Source organism: Dendronephthya gigantea, unplaced genomic scaffold (genome assembly GCF_004324835.1).
Source record: "Dendronephthya gigantea isolate DGI-Jeju-01 unplaced genomic scaffold, DenGig_1.0 000301F, whole genome shotgun sequence".
NCBI lineage: Eukaryota > Metazoa > Cnidaria > Anthozoa > Malacalcyonacea > Nephtheidae > Dendronephthya > Dendronephthya gigantea.
Window position 1 is genome coordinate 1 of NW_021163311.1, and position 20,407 is coordinate 20,407.

Sequence of the window (20,407 nt, forward strand, 5' to 3'; positions counted from 1 at the left end):
TTTTGAAAGTGTAAAATCGCATTTTAATAGAACAAGTTAAAGCTTTTAAAGTCGACTTTAATTACTGCAAAATAATATTTCTCTAAAATCTACTGGAAATATCAGAAAAATGTTTAATTTAGCTCCAGCTCACTCCGTTCTCTCCGTCAGCTCGTAACATTTTCAAATTCATTTCTGCAAAAACAGCAGCAAATTCCAGGAATTCCTGAGTCCAGACCAGTCCTGACAGGAAAGGACGCGTCTTATGCAAACACTTATAATGAAGAGATATTTGTCTTCATAAACTGATCATTTTGGAGAAGATTTCCAGAAAATCAAACACAGACAACTTCAAGAACGAACACTGGATCTATATTCAGTCTGCACAGCGAGGTTTATACTAAATAGCGACAAACAACACAGAACTTGGTCAAGAACGACGTGAAATATGGCTTCATGTATACAAGGCTACGATGAAGAAAGGTTTGCGAACCAAATCGATCGAAATTTTCATTGTCAGATTTGCTTCAACGTCTTGAAAGAGCCCGTTATGTGTTCGAGAAACCAGCATTCTTTTGCCGTTGTTGTATTACGAAACATCTGGAAAAATCTCAAACATGTCCAACGTGTGCTGATGAACTGACTGTAGAGACTTGGCCGAACCACCGCGAATGGTAAAAGATTTTTTAAATGAATCGAAAATTCGTTGCGTCATCGACAGAGGTTGTCAAGAAATTGTAGAAGTGCAACATCTGACCGCCATGAAGATACATGTGGATATACACCAGCCGTTTGTACAAACCAAGGCTGTGGTTTAATTGTCAACAAGCGTGATCTTATTCGCCATGAAAGTGAAGTCTGTGAATTCCGAAAGTTGAAGTGTCACTCGTGCGGAGAAATGACGAAAACTTTGGCAGATATCGAGGAAAGAATGGCGAATATCGAGAAGAATAACTAACAATTGAAACTAAAATAACAAATTTAGACAGAAAAAAGACAAAAAACCGCAGATTAAAAGCAGATATGGAAGGAAAACACGAAGCGGTTAACAACAAAGTCGATGGATTGAAAACAGCTTTGGTCAGAGCTTTTGATGAAATAAAGGACGTTCTTATCACGATGGAGGGCAAGATAGAAGAAAACACAAGAAAAGTAATAAATAGACCAAGTGGTGATAAGGAGAATACAATGTTGCTGGAGGTTTATTGACTAACCTGTAGAGATGTTTAACTGGCGTCAAAGAACATGGTCGCCATTACAATCAATGCAAGGAAACGTTACGGAGCGACTTCATTATTTATAAGAACATATGACTATAGCTGGGGGTGGCTGTGCGGGTCTGACATGTTGATGATAGATTAGAATGAGTAGACCCAAACCCTGATCTCACAACACACTGGATGACTGTCCTGTTAAACTACCTGATAATGAGATACCACAGCATGTGCTGTATAATGCAGTTGATGTCCTGGAGGTGAAAAAGAAAGTTCATCTAAGTTGATCAGAGCAGTCCAGCTGTCCCCCTAACTGTGAAGACCTTATCAAGAATCCCAGAACCAAGACAAGGTCACAGCATGGAAATATTGATGATAATTGTTGATAGTTGGTGGAAGAACAACTGGCGGATACAAAGACAACCTCAGCAGCGTCGTACTGTACGATAAAAGAAGAAGAGCGAAACAGTGCAACCACTCCATAGAAGTGAGTGTTATGGCAACTGTGAGATGGGGAACAACATCTGTTATGGTGGGAAGACAGACATGGCAAGACATAGATACAGTTACATCTACAAGTCAAGACAGAACAAAGTCACATGCTGCCATCAATGAGATGTAAGAGGAGGGATGTACTGCAGTTGTTATTGAAAACAACATGTAGTCCTGGGAGGGAGGGGTGAGCAAGGACACCTGAAGTCAGTTGAAGGTTCAACTTGAAAGGTATTCTTGGGAAGAACTTCCAGAAATGTCTAAAGCAAGATCGTGCACACTGCTGTTGTGTGTGAACAATATGTAAGTATTAATGAAAACTCCTAACATATATGAACAAAAATGAACAATAAGATTTTCACAAAGTATAGAAATAGATTGCAGCATTCTAAGTTGATGTCGGACATATACTGATTGTATTGTGATTAAATTTAAATTGTGTCAGTTCTTAGAATTATATAATTAAAGAACAATAACAAATCTATGAAATAGATTTTTCATGGGGAAGTAAAGTGAAACACCAAATAAAATTTGAAATTATTTTCTGCACCCCCTCCACATAGGTTTCACCACCACCCCCTCCCTCCTAGCTTTCACCCCCCCCTCCCACAGGTTTTTTACACCCCCCTACCACCTAGGTTTTTTCATCCACAACCCCACCCCCCCACCTAGGTTTTTTCAGCCACAACCTGACCCCTCCCCACCTGGGTTCTTCGCCCCAGCCCCTAGACCAAGAATCCTAACTGAGCCTCTGGCTCCATAGGAAGCCCAGACAAATGAGTCGGCCATTTACTATACAACTAGTGACGTAACTTACCATATTAGGGAAGGAAAAAACTCTCGCCTCATTTTCAAACTGTTGACAAATTAAAACACAAATTAGTGAAATTACTAAGTAAAACGGCACGGTCGACTGCTAAATGCCTACCGTAGGTTAAGTTGAATAACAAACTAACTTTCATAATAAAAATAGTGCGAATTCAAAGGAAAGCGCTGGAAAACGTACACAAGCTTGGAAATTGACGAAATTTTCATGAATACATGCGGGATGTAAGTACGTACCCAAAAATGGTGGCGCAGAAGAATCTGATGTCCATCATTCTTGTTACCTTTCACGACCAATCAGATGGTGATCATACTGTTTACGTTTTCGACCAATCAGATTATTCGCCGTCGCCGATTGGGTACGTACTTACATCCCGCATGTATCACGAAAATTTCGTCAAATTTACAAAGTTTGTGTACGTTCCAGCGCTTGCTGAATTCAGCACTATTATTACGAAAGTATAGTTTGATTAATTCAACCTTAACCACGGTAGGCATTAGCAGCCGACGTGCCGTTTTACTATAGTAATGTGTGTTTAATTTGTGGAATTGAAAATGAGGCGAGAGTTTCCTTCCTTCCCAATATAGTAAGTTACGTCGTAGATTTGTCTGGGCTTCCTAGCTGGCTCAAGAAATAGCTCAGTTACCTATTTTAAATATCAGCCGTCGTAAATGTCGTGTCTGTCAGACTGCCACAGACCAAGTCATATTTAAAATTAACAATTAACAAGATTTGGAGAGATAGTTTTACTCTTATTAAAACAAAACCCTGATTAACTAATATAAATTAGTTTGTAAAATAAAATAAAATTCTTGTTTCAAGTTGCTCACAGATTGTTGTAATTTCACGTTTCCATCGCGTCCTTGAAGGCTTTTAGTACAAGATACATTATCTTTGTACTGTCAACCCCATCAGACCAACACGCCATATCTGAAAAATTTCACGACAAAAAGTAAGGTTTTCACAGGGAAAAAAATTTACGATTATGAAGGGAATCTGCGAATATGGAGAAGAAAATTGTGAATATGGATACCTTTCCAGCAGATCTTCCAAGACCTCCTGAAATATCCATTATATCTGAAAAATAAATTGATTATTCAATTTTAACACTCTCCCTCTTTACTGAACTTCAATGAATCACCCCCTGCAAGTATTAAAAATAGGGTTTTGGCAGGGGGTAGCTTCCCAAGATTCATCACTCAGCAAGTACCGTTAATAAAACGAACTCCCCCTGCCCATATTAAAAATGGCGCAGTTGGCAGGGGTGATTGCCTTCATTTACAGTACTTGCTGAGTGAATGAACCACTTATGCAAAAAACTATGGAGTTGTTCTTCTGATAGGTATTCTGTGCCTACACTTTCTTTTATTTTATTGTATTTTTATCTTTACTTGAAAGCACGACATGAAATAACCATTTAGACCTAACCCTGGAGCGACGGGAGTCAATGACCAAATCATTACTCATTCTGTTCGAGAAATGCATTATAGTTTAAAATTTAGTTTAGCCGAATTCATATTAGAGGCGGGAAACTCGTCTTACAAGGTCAAGGAAAACAGGAAACTCGTCTTACAGGGGAAACTCCTCTTGGAAACTCATCTTAGACGGGAAACTCCTCTGATGTGAATCAGGCTACAGACGGGTTTCTCGTCAGAATTTTCCCGCCTAACTTTCCCGTCTAAACAAACGGTTAATTTGAACGGGAATCCCTTCTGGACGAGAAACTCGTCTTAAATTCGCATTTAGACGGATAAATCAGACGAGTTTCTGAAATATCAACACGGTCAAGGACGGAACAAGGGTAAAGCCGCCGCACAAGAGAGCTATCAGCTGAGCTAACGACCTCGCGAGGAAGTTAACTCAGCCTGAAAACTATCCGCACACCATAGAAACTTGCCTCTCGAGGCGAATTCCTCACGAAAAACTATCCGCACACGAGAGTAACTTGCTGAGCTAACAGCCTCGCGAGGTCTTTACCTCAGCTACCAGCTCTCGTGTGAGGCGCGCTTAACTGAGAAAATAAACAAAATTATTATCGTAACAATCACGATACCCTTTTTAGCATTACCCGACCCATCACACGTGTAAATTTTATATCCATTCCAAGACATATTAAGACGGGTTTTTACAATCAACTTTCCTGTCTAAGATGAATTTGGTATAATGTGAAGTGAGAATACCTTCGGCTTCTCCGCTTCCTTGAATATACAATCCATTGTTAATGGTTTGTTGTTGTTTGAATAAGAACGTGATTTTCGTCACATCTTCGCAGCAAATGGTGTCATGACAGAACTCCCTGGTTTGCAAATTATGTCGACACCATTGTGTGTACGAGAGCCTCTGTATAATGATAAATTCACGTTAATTTAATTGTTTTGTAAGATTATAAGAAATTATCGATTCGCTGTGTTGCTACAAGGTTACATCTGGTCTTACCTTGGTGTCCGAAATCACCACAACCCTGACTGTCACATTCACGGATTAAATTTCTGACATTTGAGCTGCAAAGCTGACCAAGTTTAAAATATTCAACCGCATTATCTAGAAAAATAAATCCAGAAAAATACGATGAAGAATAACGAAGTGATACTTGAGCATTCTATGAACAAAGATATATAAAATGTATTCCAGTACCTGCAAAGACTAGGAATATAACAACGATCTTAACAACTCCAAACATCTTTGATCTGCTAAAATTTAATCTTCTAGCTTGAAATGGCTTTTCATCGATTTAATGACCGCACTTATACAGGATGTTAAAAAAACACAACACTTAATATTTATGAATATTTTGATACGCTATACGATCTTTTGTGATCAAAACGAAAGTGAATTTCATAACACTTTGAAGTTGCGTTTTTCTTATTCACCACAGCTGTAGATCAATCCACAAGATATCCTGAACCATTTGTGTGTTGATGAAAACTCATTTAGATTGGAATATATTGCACCGCGAAAATATTCAACTTGACTTAGATAGAGTAAAATACTAAAGTAGGTCACATCTGGTGCATTGCAAGCTAATGAGTTAACAAGAGACACTGAAGATAGTTTTGTTAACTTATTATCTGACAGTATTCTTCCACTGATGAGTAAAATCATCTGACTTAGACACAGTAAAATACTAAAGTAGGTCACATCTGGGTGCATTGCAAGCTAATGGGTTAACAAGAGACAATGACAGATAGTTTTGTTAACTTATTAACTGACAATACTCTTCCACTGATGAGTAAAATCATCTGACATTAGACAGAGTAAAATACTAAAGTAGACCACATCTGGGTGCATTGCAAGCTAATGGGTTAACAAGAGACACTGACAGATAGTTTTGTTAACTTATTAATGACAATACTCTTCCACTGATGAGTAAAATCATCTGACATTAGACAGAGTAAAATACTAAAGTAGGTCACATCTGGGTGCATTGCAAGCTAATGGGTTAACAAGAGACACTGACAGATAGTTTTGTTAACTTATTAACTGACAGTATTCTTCCACTGATGAGTAAAATCATCTGACATTAGACAGAGTAAAATACTAAAGTAAGTCACATCTGGGTGCATTGCAAGTTAATGGGTTAACAAGAGACACTGACAGATAGTTTTGTTAACTTATTAACTGACAGTACTCTTCCACTGATGAGTAAAATCATCTGACACAATTAGGAAAAATCTAGGTTCATAATGCTGGACCATGCAGTTGACCCATTCACTTGCATACATAGTTCAGTGATTATACTCCAAGGCTATCAGGATTTAGTAAACATGAAATTATTTCCATTACACCAGATAACCTTTCACGGCTCCAGAGTCCAGATTCCAAACCTACGATTCCGTGTTTTCCATGGGATCATTTGTAAACAAATACCAGCCCTTATGAAAGACGCTTGAAATATATTTCAGCCAAGAGATTATTTTTTTGTTTCTTTAAACATATAATTAGTCGAAAGATTCGAAATAAATTCTAATGCAGACTTAATCCGCATCGATCATAAGATACTTAGTCTAAATATTTCATTGTTATGATTGATTTTTCTTGGTATAAAGTATCGTTATCCATATAATGAAATAAGAAATTCCTACCAACATAAACACAACCAATTGCAAGTCAGTATTTCAACAATAGGTCAATGACCTTTTGTCACAAGACATGAAAATAATATCATATTTTCATACAAGCAAATTCCTGTCTACAAAACACTCCTTAAATATATTTGTCTTCATAAACTGATCATTTTGGAGAAGATTTTGAGAAAATACAAACACAGATTTCCCAAGAACGAACACTGTATCTATATTCAGTCTATACAGCGAGGTTTATACTACAGAGCGACAAACAACACAGAACTTGCTTTATTATTACGACACAAGAACGACGTGAAATATGGCTTCATATATACAAGGCTACGATGAAGAACGCTTCGAGACCAAAGTCAGTCAAAATTTCCTTTGTCAGATTTGCTTCAACGTCTTGAAAGAGCCTGTCCTGTGTCCGACAAACCAACATTGTTTTTGCCGTTGTTGTATTACGAAACATCTGGAAAATTCTCAAACATGTCCAACGTGTGCTGATGAACTGACCGTAGAAACTTTAGCCGAACCTTCACGAATGGTAAAAGATTTTTAAATGAGTTAAAAATTCGTTGCGTTTACATCGACAGAGGTTGTCAAGAAATTGTAGAAGTGCAGCATCTTGACCGCCATGAAGATACATGTGGATATACACCAGCCGTTTGTACAAACCAAGGCTGTGGTTTAATTGTCAACAAGCGTGATCTTATTCACCATGAAAGTGAAGTCTGTGAATTCCGAAAGTTGAAGTGTCACTCGTGCGGAGAAATAACCAAAACTTTGGCAGATATGGAGGAAAGAATGGCGAAGAATAATATAATATATGAAACTAAAATAACAAATTTAGAAAAAAATATGGCGAGAAATACCACAGTCGCAGATTTAAAAGCAGATATGGAAGGAAAACAGGAAACGGTTAACATCGAAATCAAAGGATTGAAAACAGCTTTGGTCAAAGCTTTTGATGAAATAAAGGACGTTCTTATCACGATGGAGGGCAAGATAGAAGAAAACACAAGAAAAGTAAGAAAAAGACCAAGTGGTGATAAGGAAAATATAATTGTTGCTGGAGGTTATAGAACTAACTCTGTAGAGATGTTTAACTGGCGTCAAAGAACATGGTCGCCATTACAATCAATGCCAGAGGATCGTTTTGGAGCGACTTCATTTATTTATAACAATCATATGACTATAGCTGGGGGTTGTGGTCAGTCTGACATTGTTGATGATATGATTAGAATGAATATTGACCCAAACCCTGATCTCTCAACACACTGGAGTGACTGTCCTGTTAAACTACCTGATAAGTTGTGTTACCACCACAGTGTGCTGTATAATGATCAGTTGATAGTCTCTGGAGGTAATAATGGACATGGTTCATCTGACTTGATCAGAGCAGTCCAGCTTGTTCCTCCCTATACTGTGAAGACCTTATCAAGAATGCCAGAACCAAGACAACGTCACAGCATGGATATATTTGATGATAATTTGTTGATAGTTGGTGGAAGAACAACTGGCAAAGACAAAGACAGCCTCAGCAGTGTCGTACTGTATGATATAAAGAAGAATGAACTGAAACAATTGTCACCACTGCCATATGAAGTGAATCTCATGGCAACTGTGAGATGGGGAGACAACATTGTTGTTATTGGTGGCGTCGACAAACATGGCAAGAGATTAGATACAGTTATCATTTACAATGTCAAGACAGAACAAAGTCACATGCTGCCATCAATGAGATGTGACAGGTGGGGATGTACCGCAGTTGTTATTGAAAATAATATTGTAGTCCTGGGAGGGTGTGGTCAATTTTGCTCCCCGAAGTCAGTTGAAGGTTTCAACTTTGAAAGGTATTCTTGGGAAGAACTTCCAGAAATGTCTGAGGCAAGATTCTGGCACACTGCTGTTGTTGTGTGAACAATATGTAAGGTATTAAGTGAAAACTCCTAACATATTATGAACAGTTGAAATGAACTATAAGATTTTCACAAAGTTATAGAAATAAATTGCAGCATTCTAAGTTGATTGTCAGACATATACTGATTTGTTTTTTTGTGATTGAATTTAAATTGAGTCAGTTCTTGGAATTATATATTAAAGAACAATAACAAATCTTTAAAATAGATATTTTCATTGAGGAAGGTTTAAAATGAAACATGAAATAAAACAGTTCAAACAATAGGTAGGTGGATGAGTGAAAAAAATTGATTAAATATTGACCATGTTGGATCAGAGTTATTAGTTTCTATTAACTGTGGTTTGGATTAAAAAATTCAACTTTCCCAGAAGGATAAATATTTCTGGGAGGAGACATAAAATGAAAGGGTAAACTTACGATATTTTAGAGCATGTGATGCAGGGAATATTTCTGATGTTAGATTTCAACATTGATAATAGGGCCTGTTCATCTCTACCATGATGTTCCCCACATTTGAAATAAAATTCCTTTGAAAGAATGAGATGTTTTTAATTTTTTTCAACAATCTGGTATGAATTGTCTGTATTTTGTGCAATGCCAGATGATTTTACTCATCAGTGGAAGAGTACTGTCAGTTTATAAGTTAACAAAACTATCTGTCAGTGTCTCTTGTTAACCCATTAGCTTGCAATACACCCAGATGTCATCTTTAGTATTTTACTCTGTCTAATGCCAGATGATTTTACTCATCAGTGGAAGAGTACTGTCAGTTAATAAGTTAACAAAACTATCTGTCAGTGTCTCTTGTTAACCCATTAGCTTGCAATGCACCCAGATGTGGCCTACTTTAGTATTTTACTCTAGTGTCTAATGTCAGATGATTTTACTCATCAGTGGAAGAATACTGTCAGTTAATAAGTTAACAAAACTATCTGTCAGTGTCTCTTGTTAACTTATTAGCTTGCAATGCACCCAGATATGGCCCACTATTGTATTTTAGGTGTGATAAGTAAATAACTTACAGCTGTTTTTCCCTGATAGTTTGTATTGGATTCACATTGTCCCTGCATGCAGCCTTTGATCAATACATCATCTCAACCATTTGGACCCTTGCAAGAAACCATAAATATTGTGTAAACAAGATGTTTGTTGACATTCAAAAGCTTTCACAGCAACTTTGTAAACAAACTGTAACAATGTCAACACTTTATAAAGTTGTCTATAAATCTGCTGGAGATTTTTTACAAGTTGTTTATAAGAAAACAGTAAATACCTGTGATAGAACAAAGCTTCCTTCCTTGCAATTTGAACATCGACATCGCAATTTTCCTCGTGTTAGTTTCTTGCAAGTTTTACAATAAACAAAGAAGAAACTTTGCTTGCCTGAGATGAGAGAGGACGAAAAGTATGGATTATTAAACAAACCCTGGTGTTAAAAAGAGGAGGGTTTTGTATTGATGGGGTATAATATAAGATTAGGAGCGTAAGATATATTATTATATGACTAGTGTTTGTTTTTGTAAATCCTGCAATTTGATTGGCTGCTGAGGAGGCGGCATTTTCCCATATTGCCCACGGGCAATACGCTCAATTTTTATTGACTGGATGTAATGGAAATAAATTATTATTCGTGCTTATGGTTTTCCCAAATTAAGTCATATAATAAATAACTTACTGACTTTGATTGTTCGGTCTGTACAGTAAAATATCAAACCTCGATACCGAGTGATAGCGAGGTCAATACGGCACGACCTCGGTTTGATATTTTACCGTACAGACCTCACTCTCAGTCAGTAACTTCTTATTAAAAGACATATAAGGAAGGGTCAAGGGTGTAGGGAAGGGTCAAGGGTGTATGGAAGGGGGGACTATACAGGAGGTTAAATTGATAGAGGGTCTATTAGAGAAGAGGTATATAAAGGAAAGGCTATATTAGGGAGGGAGTATGGGGGAGGGGTTATTTTAGAGAGTTATTTTAGAGGTGTATTATAGTCATGAGGGACATTCTACTAGGGAGGGGTATAAAGAGAGGGTTATTTTGGAGTACTATTTAGAGACTGGAGTATTAGAGAAGTATATTAAAGAAGGGTATACTTACAGGGTGGGGTATAAAGAGCAGGTTATTTTAAGAGTATTATTTAGAGACTAGAGTATTAGAGAAGTATATATTAGAGAGAGGTATACTTATAGGGTGGGGGTATAAAGAGGGGGTTATTTTGGAGTATTATTTAGAGACTGGAATATTACAAAAGTATATATTAGAGTGAGGTATACTTATAGGGTGGGGTATAAAGAGGGGTTATTTTAAGAGTATTATTTAGAGACTGGAAGATTAGAGAAGTATATGTTAGAGAGAGGTATACTTATAGGGAGGGGTACAGGAAAGGAGTTGTTAGAGTGTTAATTGGAAAGGGACATTACAGAATAGGTATGAAGGCACATTAATTGGGAGGGGCATGAAGAGGGAATTGTTATAGGGGGTTAATCAGAGAGAGGGTTTTTCTGTAAGAGAGAAATCCTGCAAAGGAGGGGTATGTGGAAGGAATTGTTATAGATGGAGAGTTAGTTGAAGAGAGGGTGGGAGGGAGAAATATACAGAAGGGTTTAGAGTCAGACAACTGGAGAGAGGGGTTTTTAAAGAAGATTGAGGTGTATTTGTGAGGGATATACTATGGAAAGGTATAAAGAAATGGTTATCACAGTGGGGATGGATTGGAGGTATTTATTGAGGGTGTGTATTAAACCAGGAAGAACACTAAAAAGAGAGTGGTCACATCATTGAGAGGTTTATGAAAGATCTCGTCACCACCTGATTGTTCAGATTCACCATCTTCATCTTCGTCATCCTGTGTCAGTTTCACTTTCGTCAAACCATCATTCGCATTGTAAGTTGCATCAACTGAGATCTGACCAGATTTCTGAACAGCATGAATGACGCTGTGGTTCATCTCTGCATTCTAAAAAAAGTTTCAGATCTCTGAATGTCAGACTGATTGTCGACTGATGGCAATTTAAACACTGAGAATTCTGAGAATCATCTGAAAAATCCTGGAAACTGTCCATGAGTGAGAATTCACGTAAGTTTGGGTCAGGTTTTAGTGGAGAAAGATGGCTTTGAAAAATGTCTTAAAATATCATTTTATCAAGATTCAGACACTGTGATATTCTGAGATGAACTGACTCAAGCAAGACAAGCTGTATCATAATCTATCTCAGATTTACTATAACGAAGATGGTCGCTTTAAACATCAAAATCCCGAACTAAAAAAAACCTCATTTATAAAATCATTTAAACATTTCACAGTAAAGCTTTCGTTATTTCTTTGAAAATTGTTATATAAATCACATTAAAAGCTTGATATTTTCCTAAAAATCACTCACCCCGAGTGTTAATTCATCGGGTAATTCTCGACCGGCAAAAATGATTTTAATTCCAGCAGTTTTGACATTTTTCTTGCGAGCGATTTCGTGTTTTAGTTGAGCGATTGTCCAGGATGGTTGAAACGAAGGTTAAATGATTTGCCGTTGAAGTTTACGGTCACGTCGTGCGACATATTTCGCTAGAAAAGCTCGTGTATTTCCTTGCAATTGAGAGAAAATAATTCAAAATATTTTGCTTCAAAACGAAAGTTTGGAAAAGAAATGTTTGAAAATTGAAAGTTTAAAACGACGGTTGCTTCCACTTACCAAAACAAACTTCCTCCTTTTTTCTTGAAATTTCACTCCCTTGCAGTTTTCTGATCTCTTGGGACACTGGAATGTTTAGCGTTTTCTATCTTGGCAATCAACATAATTCCACAGATTAGGTTAGGATTAGGTTTAAATTTAGGATTAGGTTCAACCCTCTTTAACAATAAACCTAAAACCTAATCTTAACCCAAATCGTAACATAATCTCAAATAATAAATAAGTCTGAGGGATAGTTTTTTTCAACTCATTAACTACCAAAACAAACTTCCTCTTTAATTCCCTTGAAATTTCACTCCCTGACAGTTTTCTGATCTTTCGATACACTGGATGTTTAGCATTTTCTATGTTGGCAGTATTATTCCATTTAATCCTTCAGATTAGGTTAGGATTAGGGTTAAAATTAGGAATAAGTTTAACCGTATTAAACTATAAACCTAAAACATAATCTTAAGATAATTCCTAACATAATCCCACAGATTAAATTCGTGTATTTAGGATTTAGGGAACATGGAGTTTTATATTAAAAACTATCGCAGCATCGTCAGCACTTTTGAAAGTGTAAATTCGCATTTTAATAAAACAAGTTAAAGCTTTTAGAGTCAACTTAAATTACTGCAAAATAACATTTCTCAAAAATCTCTTGAAAATATCAGAAAAATGTTTAATTCGCCTCCAGTTCTCTCTCTCAGCTCGCGATATTTTGAAATTTATTTAGGGAAACACCGCAGCAAATTCCAGGAATTCCTAAGTCCTGACAGGAAAGGACGCGTCTTATGCAAACACTTTATAAGGAAGAGATATTTGTCTTTATAAACTGATCATTTTGGAGAAGATTTCGAGAAAATACAAACACAGACTTCTCCAAGAACGAACACTGTATCTATATTCAGTCTATACAGCGAGGTTTATACTACAGAGCGACAAACAACACAGAACTTGCTTTATTATTACGACACAAGAACGACGTGAAATAATATGGCTTCATATATACAAGGCTATGATGAAGAAAGGTTTGTGGACAAAATCAATCAAAATTTTCATTGCCAGATTTGCTTTAATGTCTTGAAAGAGCCGGTTATGTGTTCGAGAAACCAGCATTCGTTTTGCCGTTGTTGTATTACGAAACATCTGGAAAATTCTCAAACATGTCCAACGTGTGCTGATGAACTGACCGCAGAGACTTTATCCGAACCGAATAGAATGGTTAAAGATTTTTTGAATGAATCAAAAATTCGTTGCGTTTACATCGACAGAGGTTGTCAAGAAGTTGTAGAATTACAGCATCTTGACCGCCATGAAGATACATGTGGATATACACCAGCCGTTTGTACAAACCAAGGCTGTGGTTTAATTGTCAACAAGCGTGATCTTATTCACCATGAAAGTGAAGTCTGTGAATTCCGAAAGTTGAAGTGTCACTCGTGCCGAGAAATGACGAAAACTTTCGCAGATATGGAGGAAAGAATGGCGAATATCGAGAAGAATATGGTAACAAATAAAACAGTTGAAACTAAAATAACCAATTTGGAGAAAAATATTGCCACTGTTGCGAATAATATGGAGAAAAACACCGCAGATATAAAAGTAGATATGGAAGGAAAACACGAAGCGGTTAACAACAAAGTCGATGGATTGAAAACAGCTTTGGTCAGAGCTTTTGATGATATGAAGGACGTTCTTATCACGATGGAGGGCAAGAAAGTAGAAAACACAAGAAAAGTAATAAATAGACCAAGTGGTGATAAGGAAAATATAATTGTTGCTGGAGGTTTATTGACTAGCTCTGTAGAGATGTTTAACTGGCGTCAAAGAACATGGTCGCCATTACAATCAATGCCAAAGAAACGTTTGGTAGCAACTTCATTTATTTATAACAATCATATGACTATAGCTGGGGGTTGCTGTGGTGGGTCTGTCATTGTTGATGATATGATTAGAATGAATATTGACCCAAACCTTGATCTCACAACACACTGGAGTGACTGTCCTGTTAAACTACCTGATAAGTTGGAATACCACAGCAGTGTGCTGTATAATGATCAGTTGATAGTCTCTGGAGGTCGTAATAAAAATGTTTCATCTGACTTGATGAGAGCAGTCCAGCTTGTTCCTTTCTATACTGTGAAGACCTTATCAAGAATGCCAGAACCTAGACAAGGTCACAGCATGGAAATATTTGATGATAATTTGTTGATAGTTGGTGGAAGTACAACTGACAATTACAAAGACAGCCTCAGCAGTGTCGTACTGTACGATATAAAGAAGAATCAGCTGAAACAGTTGTCACCACTGCCGTATGAAGTGAGGCACATGGCAACTGTAAGATGGGGAGAAAACATTGTTGTTATTGGTGGCGTTGACAAACATGGCAAGGCATTAGATACAGTTATCATTTACAATGTCAAGACAGAACAAAGTCACATGCTGCCATCAATGAGATGTAAGAGGTGTGGATGTACTGCAGTTGTTATTGCAAACAACATTGTAGTCCTGGGAGGGAACGGTGAGCGAACAACACTGAAGTCAGTTGAAGGTTTCAACTTTGAAAGGTATTCTTGGGAAGAACTTCCAGAAATGTCTGAAGCAAGATACTTGCACACTGCTGTTGTTGCGTGAACAATATGTAAGGTATTAAGTGAAAACTCCTAACATATTATGAACAATTAAAATTAACTATAAGATTTTCACAAAGTTATAGAAATAGATTGTAGCATTCTAAGTTGATTGTCAGACATATACTGATTTGTATTTTTGTGATTGAATTTAAATTGAGTCAGTTTTTAGAATTATATATTAAAGAACAATAACAAATCTGTGAAATAAATATTTTCATTGAGGAAGGTTTAAAATGAAACATCAAATAAAAGATTTCAAACAATAGGTAGGTGCATGAGTGAAAAAAATTTGATTAAATATTGACCATGTTGGATCAAAGTTATTAGTTTCTATTAACTGCGGTTTGGATTAAAAAATTCAACTTTCTAGAAGATAAATATTTCTGAGAGAAACGTAAAATGAAAGGGTAAACTTACGATGTTTCAGAGCATGTGATGAGGGAATATTTCTGATGTTAGATTTCAACATTGATAACGGTGCCTGTTCATCTCTCCATGATGTTCCCCACATTTGAAATAAAATTCCTTGAAAGAACAAGAAGTTTGTGATGACCTACTTTAGTATTTTACCGTATAATGTCAGGTAATTTTACTCATCAGTGGAAGAGTACTGTCAGTTAATAAGTTAACAAACTAATATCTGTCAGTGTCTCTTGTTAACCCATTAGTTGCAATGCACCTAGATGTGACCCACTATTGTATTTTAGGTCTAATAGGTGGATAACTTACAGCTGTTTTTCCCTGACAGTTTGTATTGGATTCACATTGTCCCTGCATTCGGCCTTTGATCAATACATCGTCCCAACCATTTGGACCCTTGCAAGAAACCATAAATATTGTGTAAACAAGATGTTTGTTGGCATTCAAAAGCTTTCACAGGAAGCTTGTAAACAAGTTGTAACAATGTCAACATTTTATAAAGTCTAAATATAAATCTGCTGCAGATTTTTTACAAGTTGTTTATAAGGAAACAGTAAATACCTGTGATAGAACAAAGCTTCCTTCCTTGCAATTTGAACATCGACATCGCAATTTTCCTTGTGTTAGTTTCTTGCAAGTTTTACAATAAACAAAGAAGAAACTTTGCTTGCCTGAGATGAAAGAGTACAAAAAGTTTGGATTATTAAAGGAGCCCTGGTGTTAGAGAGATGAGCTTATTAGAAAGAGAGAGGCCTAATATTAGAGAGAGAGGGGCTTATTAGAGAGAGAGAGGGGCTTATTAGAGAGAGAGGGGCTTTTTAGAGAGAGAGGGGCTTATTAGAGAGAGAGGGGCTTTTTAGAGAGAGAGGGGCTTATTAAAGAGAGAGGGGCTTATTTGAGAGAGAGTGGTTTATTAGGGAGAGAGGGTGGGTCTTCATGGATGAAGTATAATATGATTAGGGGGGAAGGCAGGGTAGAGAACCCTCTACCCAGGGTTTCTCCATGAGGAAAATGCAAGGGTATCAAGCTGGGGATAGGAGTTTATTGGAGATAGACAATTAGAGAAGTGGTACAGTACTGTGTTAGAGGACATCCAGGTAAGGGGGTATGGGCAAGGGTGGGTTGGGTTAATTGGAAAAAGGGGTTTTAGAGAGGAGGCATATTAGAAAGGGCATGCTAGTAGGGAAGGGTATAGGGGATTGGCTAGAGAGGGTTAATTAGAGAGGGAAATAAGGAAAGAGGTACATTAGGGAGGGGCATACTATTAGGGAAGAGAATAGAGAATAATTTGAGGGTTAATTAGAGAGGAATATTGGAGAAGAGGTACATTAGGGAAGGGCATAATCATGACAGAGGGGAATAGAGTGATTTGAGGGTTATTTAGAGATGGCTATTGAAAGGATATTTTATAGAGAACAAACCAGAGAAAGGGTTATTGGAAAAGAGGTGTATTAGACAGGATTGCAATACAAGGAACAGAAATTATTATAGTGGATTAACTAGAGAGAGGTTTATCAGGAAAGAGGTTTATCAAATCAGGTCATATCAGAGAGGGAGAGGAACGAGGGTGAACATAGCGGGAACATATTGGAGGTATTTATTGAGGGTGTAAAATTAGGAGGGGGATTAAACAGGGTGGGGTCACATTATTATCTAGAGGTTTATGAAAGATCTCGTCACAACCTGATTGTTCAGATTCACCGTCTTCATCCTCGTCATCCTGTGTCAGTTTACTTTCGTCAAACCATCATTCGCATTGTAAGTTGCATCAACTGAGATCTGACCAGATTTCTGAACAGCATGAATGACGCTGTGGTTCATCTCTGCATTCTAAAAAAAACAGTTTCAGATCTCGAATGTCAGACTCATTGTCGACTGATGGTAATTGAAAGACTGAGAATTTGAGAATCCTCTGAAAAATCCTGGAAACTGTCCATGAGTGAGAATTCACATAAGTTTGGTCAGGTTTTAGTGAAAAAGATGGCTTTGAAAAATGTCTTAAAAATATTTTATAAATTCAGACACTGTGATATTCTGAGATGGACTGACTCAAGCAAGACAAGCTGTATCATAATCTATCTCAGATTTACTATAACGAAGATGGTCGCTTTAAACATCAAAATCCCGAACTAAAAAAACCTCATTTATGAAATCATTTCAACATTTCACAGTAAATCTTTCGTTATTTCTTTGAAAATTGTTATATAAATCACATTAAAAGCTTGATATTTTCCTAAAAATCACTCACCCCGAGTGTTAATTATCGGGTAATTCTCGACCGGCAAAAATGATTTTAATTCCAGCAGTTTTGACATTTTTCTTGCGAGCAATTTCCCGTTTTAGTTGAGCGATTGTCCAGGATGGTTGAAAACGAAGGTTAAATGATTTGCCGTTGAAGTTTACGGTCACGTCGTGCGACATATTTCGCTAGAAAAGCTCGTGTATTTCCTTGCAATTGAGAGAAAATAATTCAAAATATTTTGCTTCAAAACGAAAGTTTGGAAAAGAAATGTTTGAAAATTGAAAGTTTAAAACGACGATTGCTTCCACTTACCAAAACAAACTTCCTCTTTTTTCCTTGAACTTTTCACTCCCTGGCAGTTTTCTGATCTCTTGAAACACTAGAGTGTTTAGTGTTTTCTATTTTGGCAATCAATATAATTCCAGAGATTAGATTAGGATTAGGGTTAAATTTAGGATTAGGTTTAACCTCTATTTAACAATAAACCTAAGACCAAATCTTAACCCAAATCGTAACATAATCTCAAATAATAAATAAGTCTGAGGGATAGTTTTTTTAACTCATCAACAGCCAAAACAAACTTCCTCTTTGTCTTGAAATTTCACTCCCTGACAGTTTTCTGATATCACGATAAACTGGATGTTTAGCGTCTTTTATGTTGGCAGTATTATTCCATTTAATCCTTCAGATTAGGTTAGGATTAGGGTTAAAATTAGGAATGAGTCTCACCCTATTAAACTTTAAACCTAAAACATAATCTTAACCCAATTCCTAACATAATCCCAAAGATTGAATTCGTGTATTTAGGATTTAGTGAACATGGAGTTTTATATTAAAAACTATCGCAGCATCGTGAGCACTTTTGAAAGTGTAAATTCGCATTTTAATAGAACAAGTTAAAGCTTTTAGAGTCGACTTTAATTACTGCAAAATAACATTTCTCTAAAATCTACTGAAAATAAAAGAAAAATGTTTAATTCTGCTCCAGCTCTCTCTCAGTCAGCTCCCGACATTTTCAAATTCATTTTTGGAAACACCGCAGCAAATTCCAGGAATTCCTGAGTCCTGACAGGAAAGGACGCGTCTTATGCAAACACTTTATAAGGAAGAGATATTTGTCTTCATAAACTGATAATTTTGGAGAAGATTTCGAGAAAATACAAACACAGACATCTTCAAGAACGAACACTGTATCTATATTCAGTCTATACAGCGAGGTTTATACTACAGAGCTACAAACAACACCGAATTTGCTTTATTATTACGACACAAGAACGGCGTGAAATATGGCTTCATATATACAAGGCTACGATGAAGAAAGGTTTGTGAACCAAATCGATCGAAATTTTCATTGTCAGATTTGCTTCAACGTCTTGAAAGAGCCGGTTATGTGTTCCAGAAACCAACATTCTTTTTGCCGTTGTTGTATTACGAAACATCTGGAAAATTCTCAAACATGCCCAACGTGTGCTGATGAACTGACCGTAGAGACTTTGGCCGAAGCACCGCGAATGGTTAAAGATTTTTTGAATGAATCCAAAATTCGTTGCGTTTACATCGACAGAGGTTGTCAAGAAGTTGTAGAATTACAGCATCTTGACCGCCATGAAGATACATGTGGATATACACCAGCCGTTTGTACAAACCAAGGCTGTGGTTTAATTGTCAACAAGCGTGATCTTATTCACCATGAAAGTGAAGTCTGTGAATTCCGAAAGTTGAAGTGTCACTCGTGCGGAGAAATGACCAAAACTTTGGCAGATATGGAGGAAAGAATGGCGAATATCGACAAGAATAATGTAACGATTGAAACTAAAATCACAAATTTAGAGAGAAACGTTGAAAAAAACACGGCAGATATAAAAGCAGATATGGAAGGAAAACTCGAAGCGGTTAAAAACGAAGTCAAAGGATTGAAAACAGCTTTGGTCAGAGCTTTTGATGAAATGAAGGACGTTCTCATCACGATGGACGGCAAGAAAGAAGAAAACACAAGAAAAGTAAGAAATAGACCAAGTGGTGATAAGGAAAATATAATTGTTGCTGGAGGTCATTGGACTAACTCTGTAGAGATGTTTAACTGGCGTCAAAGAACATGGTCGCCATTACAATCAATGCCAAACTATCGTCATGGAGCAACTTCATTTATTTATAACAATCATATGACTATAGCTGGGGGTTGGTGTGATTTGTCTGACATTGTTGATGATATGATTAGAATGAATATTGACCCAAACCCTGATCTCTCAACACACTGGAGTGACTGTCCTGTTAAACTACCTCATAAGTTGAGATACCACAGCAGTGTGCTGTATAATGATCAGTTGATAGTCTTTGGAGGTGAAAAGAGAAATGTTTCATATGACCTGATCAGAGCAGTCCAGCTTGTTCCTCCCTATACTGTGAAGACCTTATCAAGAATGCCAGAACCAAGGCATGGTCACAGCATGGAATTATTTGATGATAATTTGTTGATAGTTGGTGGAACTACAACTGGTTATAACAAAGACAACCTGAGCAGTGTCACACTGTACAATATTAAGAAGAATGAGTTGAAACAGTTGTCACCACTGCCGTATGAAGTGAATCACATGGCAACTGTGAGATGGGGAGACAACATTGTTGTTATTGGTGGTGATGACAAACATGGCAACAGATTAGATACAGTTATCATTTACAATGTCAAGACAGAACAAAGTCACATCCTGCCATCAATGAGATGTAAGAGGTTTGGATGTACTGCAGTTGTTATTGAAAACAACATTGTAGTCCTGGGAGGGTGTGGTCAATTTTTCCCCCTGAAGTCAGTTGAAGGTTTCAACTTTGAAAGGTATTCTTGGGAAGAACTTCCAGAAATGTCTGAAGCAAGATACTTGCACACTGCTGTTGTTGTGTGAACAATATGTAAGGTATTAAGTGAAAACTCCTAACATATTATGAA

At 36.9% G+C, this 20,407-nt stretch overlaps 1 protein-coding gene and 1 long non-coding RNA gene across 2 annotated transcripts; both read right to left on the reverse strand.

Moving 5' to 3' along the window:
• Positions 1-5,033: 5,033 nt before the first annotated feature.
• LOC114541668 lies at positions 5,034-11,970 on the reverse strand. The gene is made up of 5 exons (XM_028561471.1): positions 11,881-11,970; positions 11,309-11,456; positions 9,773-9,882; positions 8,917-9,026; positions 5,034-5,052 (listed from the first exon to the last, which is right to left on the reverse strand). Exons 2-5 carry the CDS (start codon positions 11,445-11,447, stop codon positions 5,049-5,051), a joined length of 363 nt encoding a protein of 120 aa, XP_028417272.1. The 5' UTR covers positions 11,448-11,456; positions 11,881-11,970; the 3' UTR covers positions 5,034-5,048.
• Positions 11,971-15,297: 3,327 nt separating this feature from the next.
• On the reverse strand, positions 15,298-16,954 carry LOC114541669. The gene is made up of 4 exons (XR_003689323.1): positions 16,908-16,954; positions 15,786-15,895; positions 15,534-15,620; positions 15,298-15,329 (listed from the first exon to the last, which is right to left on the reverse strand). It is a non-coding gene; the product is annotated as an uncharacterized LOC114541669 (long non-coding RNA).
• Between the last annotated feature and the right edge of the window lie 3,453 nt (positions 16,955-20,407).

Coding starts and splice junctions, on each gene's coding strand:
- LOC114541668 (XM_028561471.1), bottom strand. CDS start 11,447: ATGAACCACAGCGTCATTCATGCTGTTCAGAAATCTGGTCAGATCTCA. Junction 9,883..11,308: donor TGGTGAATCTGAACAATCAG/GTGGTGACGAGA, acceptor CTCTCATCTCAG/GCAAGCAAAGTTTCTTCTTT. Junction 9,027..9,772: donor GAAGCTTTGTTCTATCACAG/GTATTTACTGTT, acceptor ATTCTTTCAAAG/GAATTTTATTTCAAATGTGG.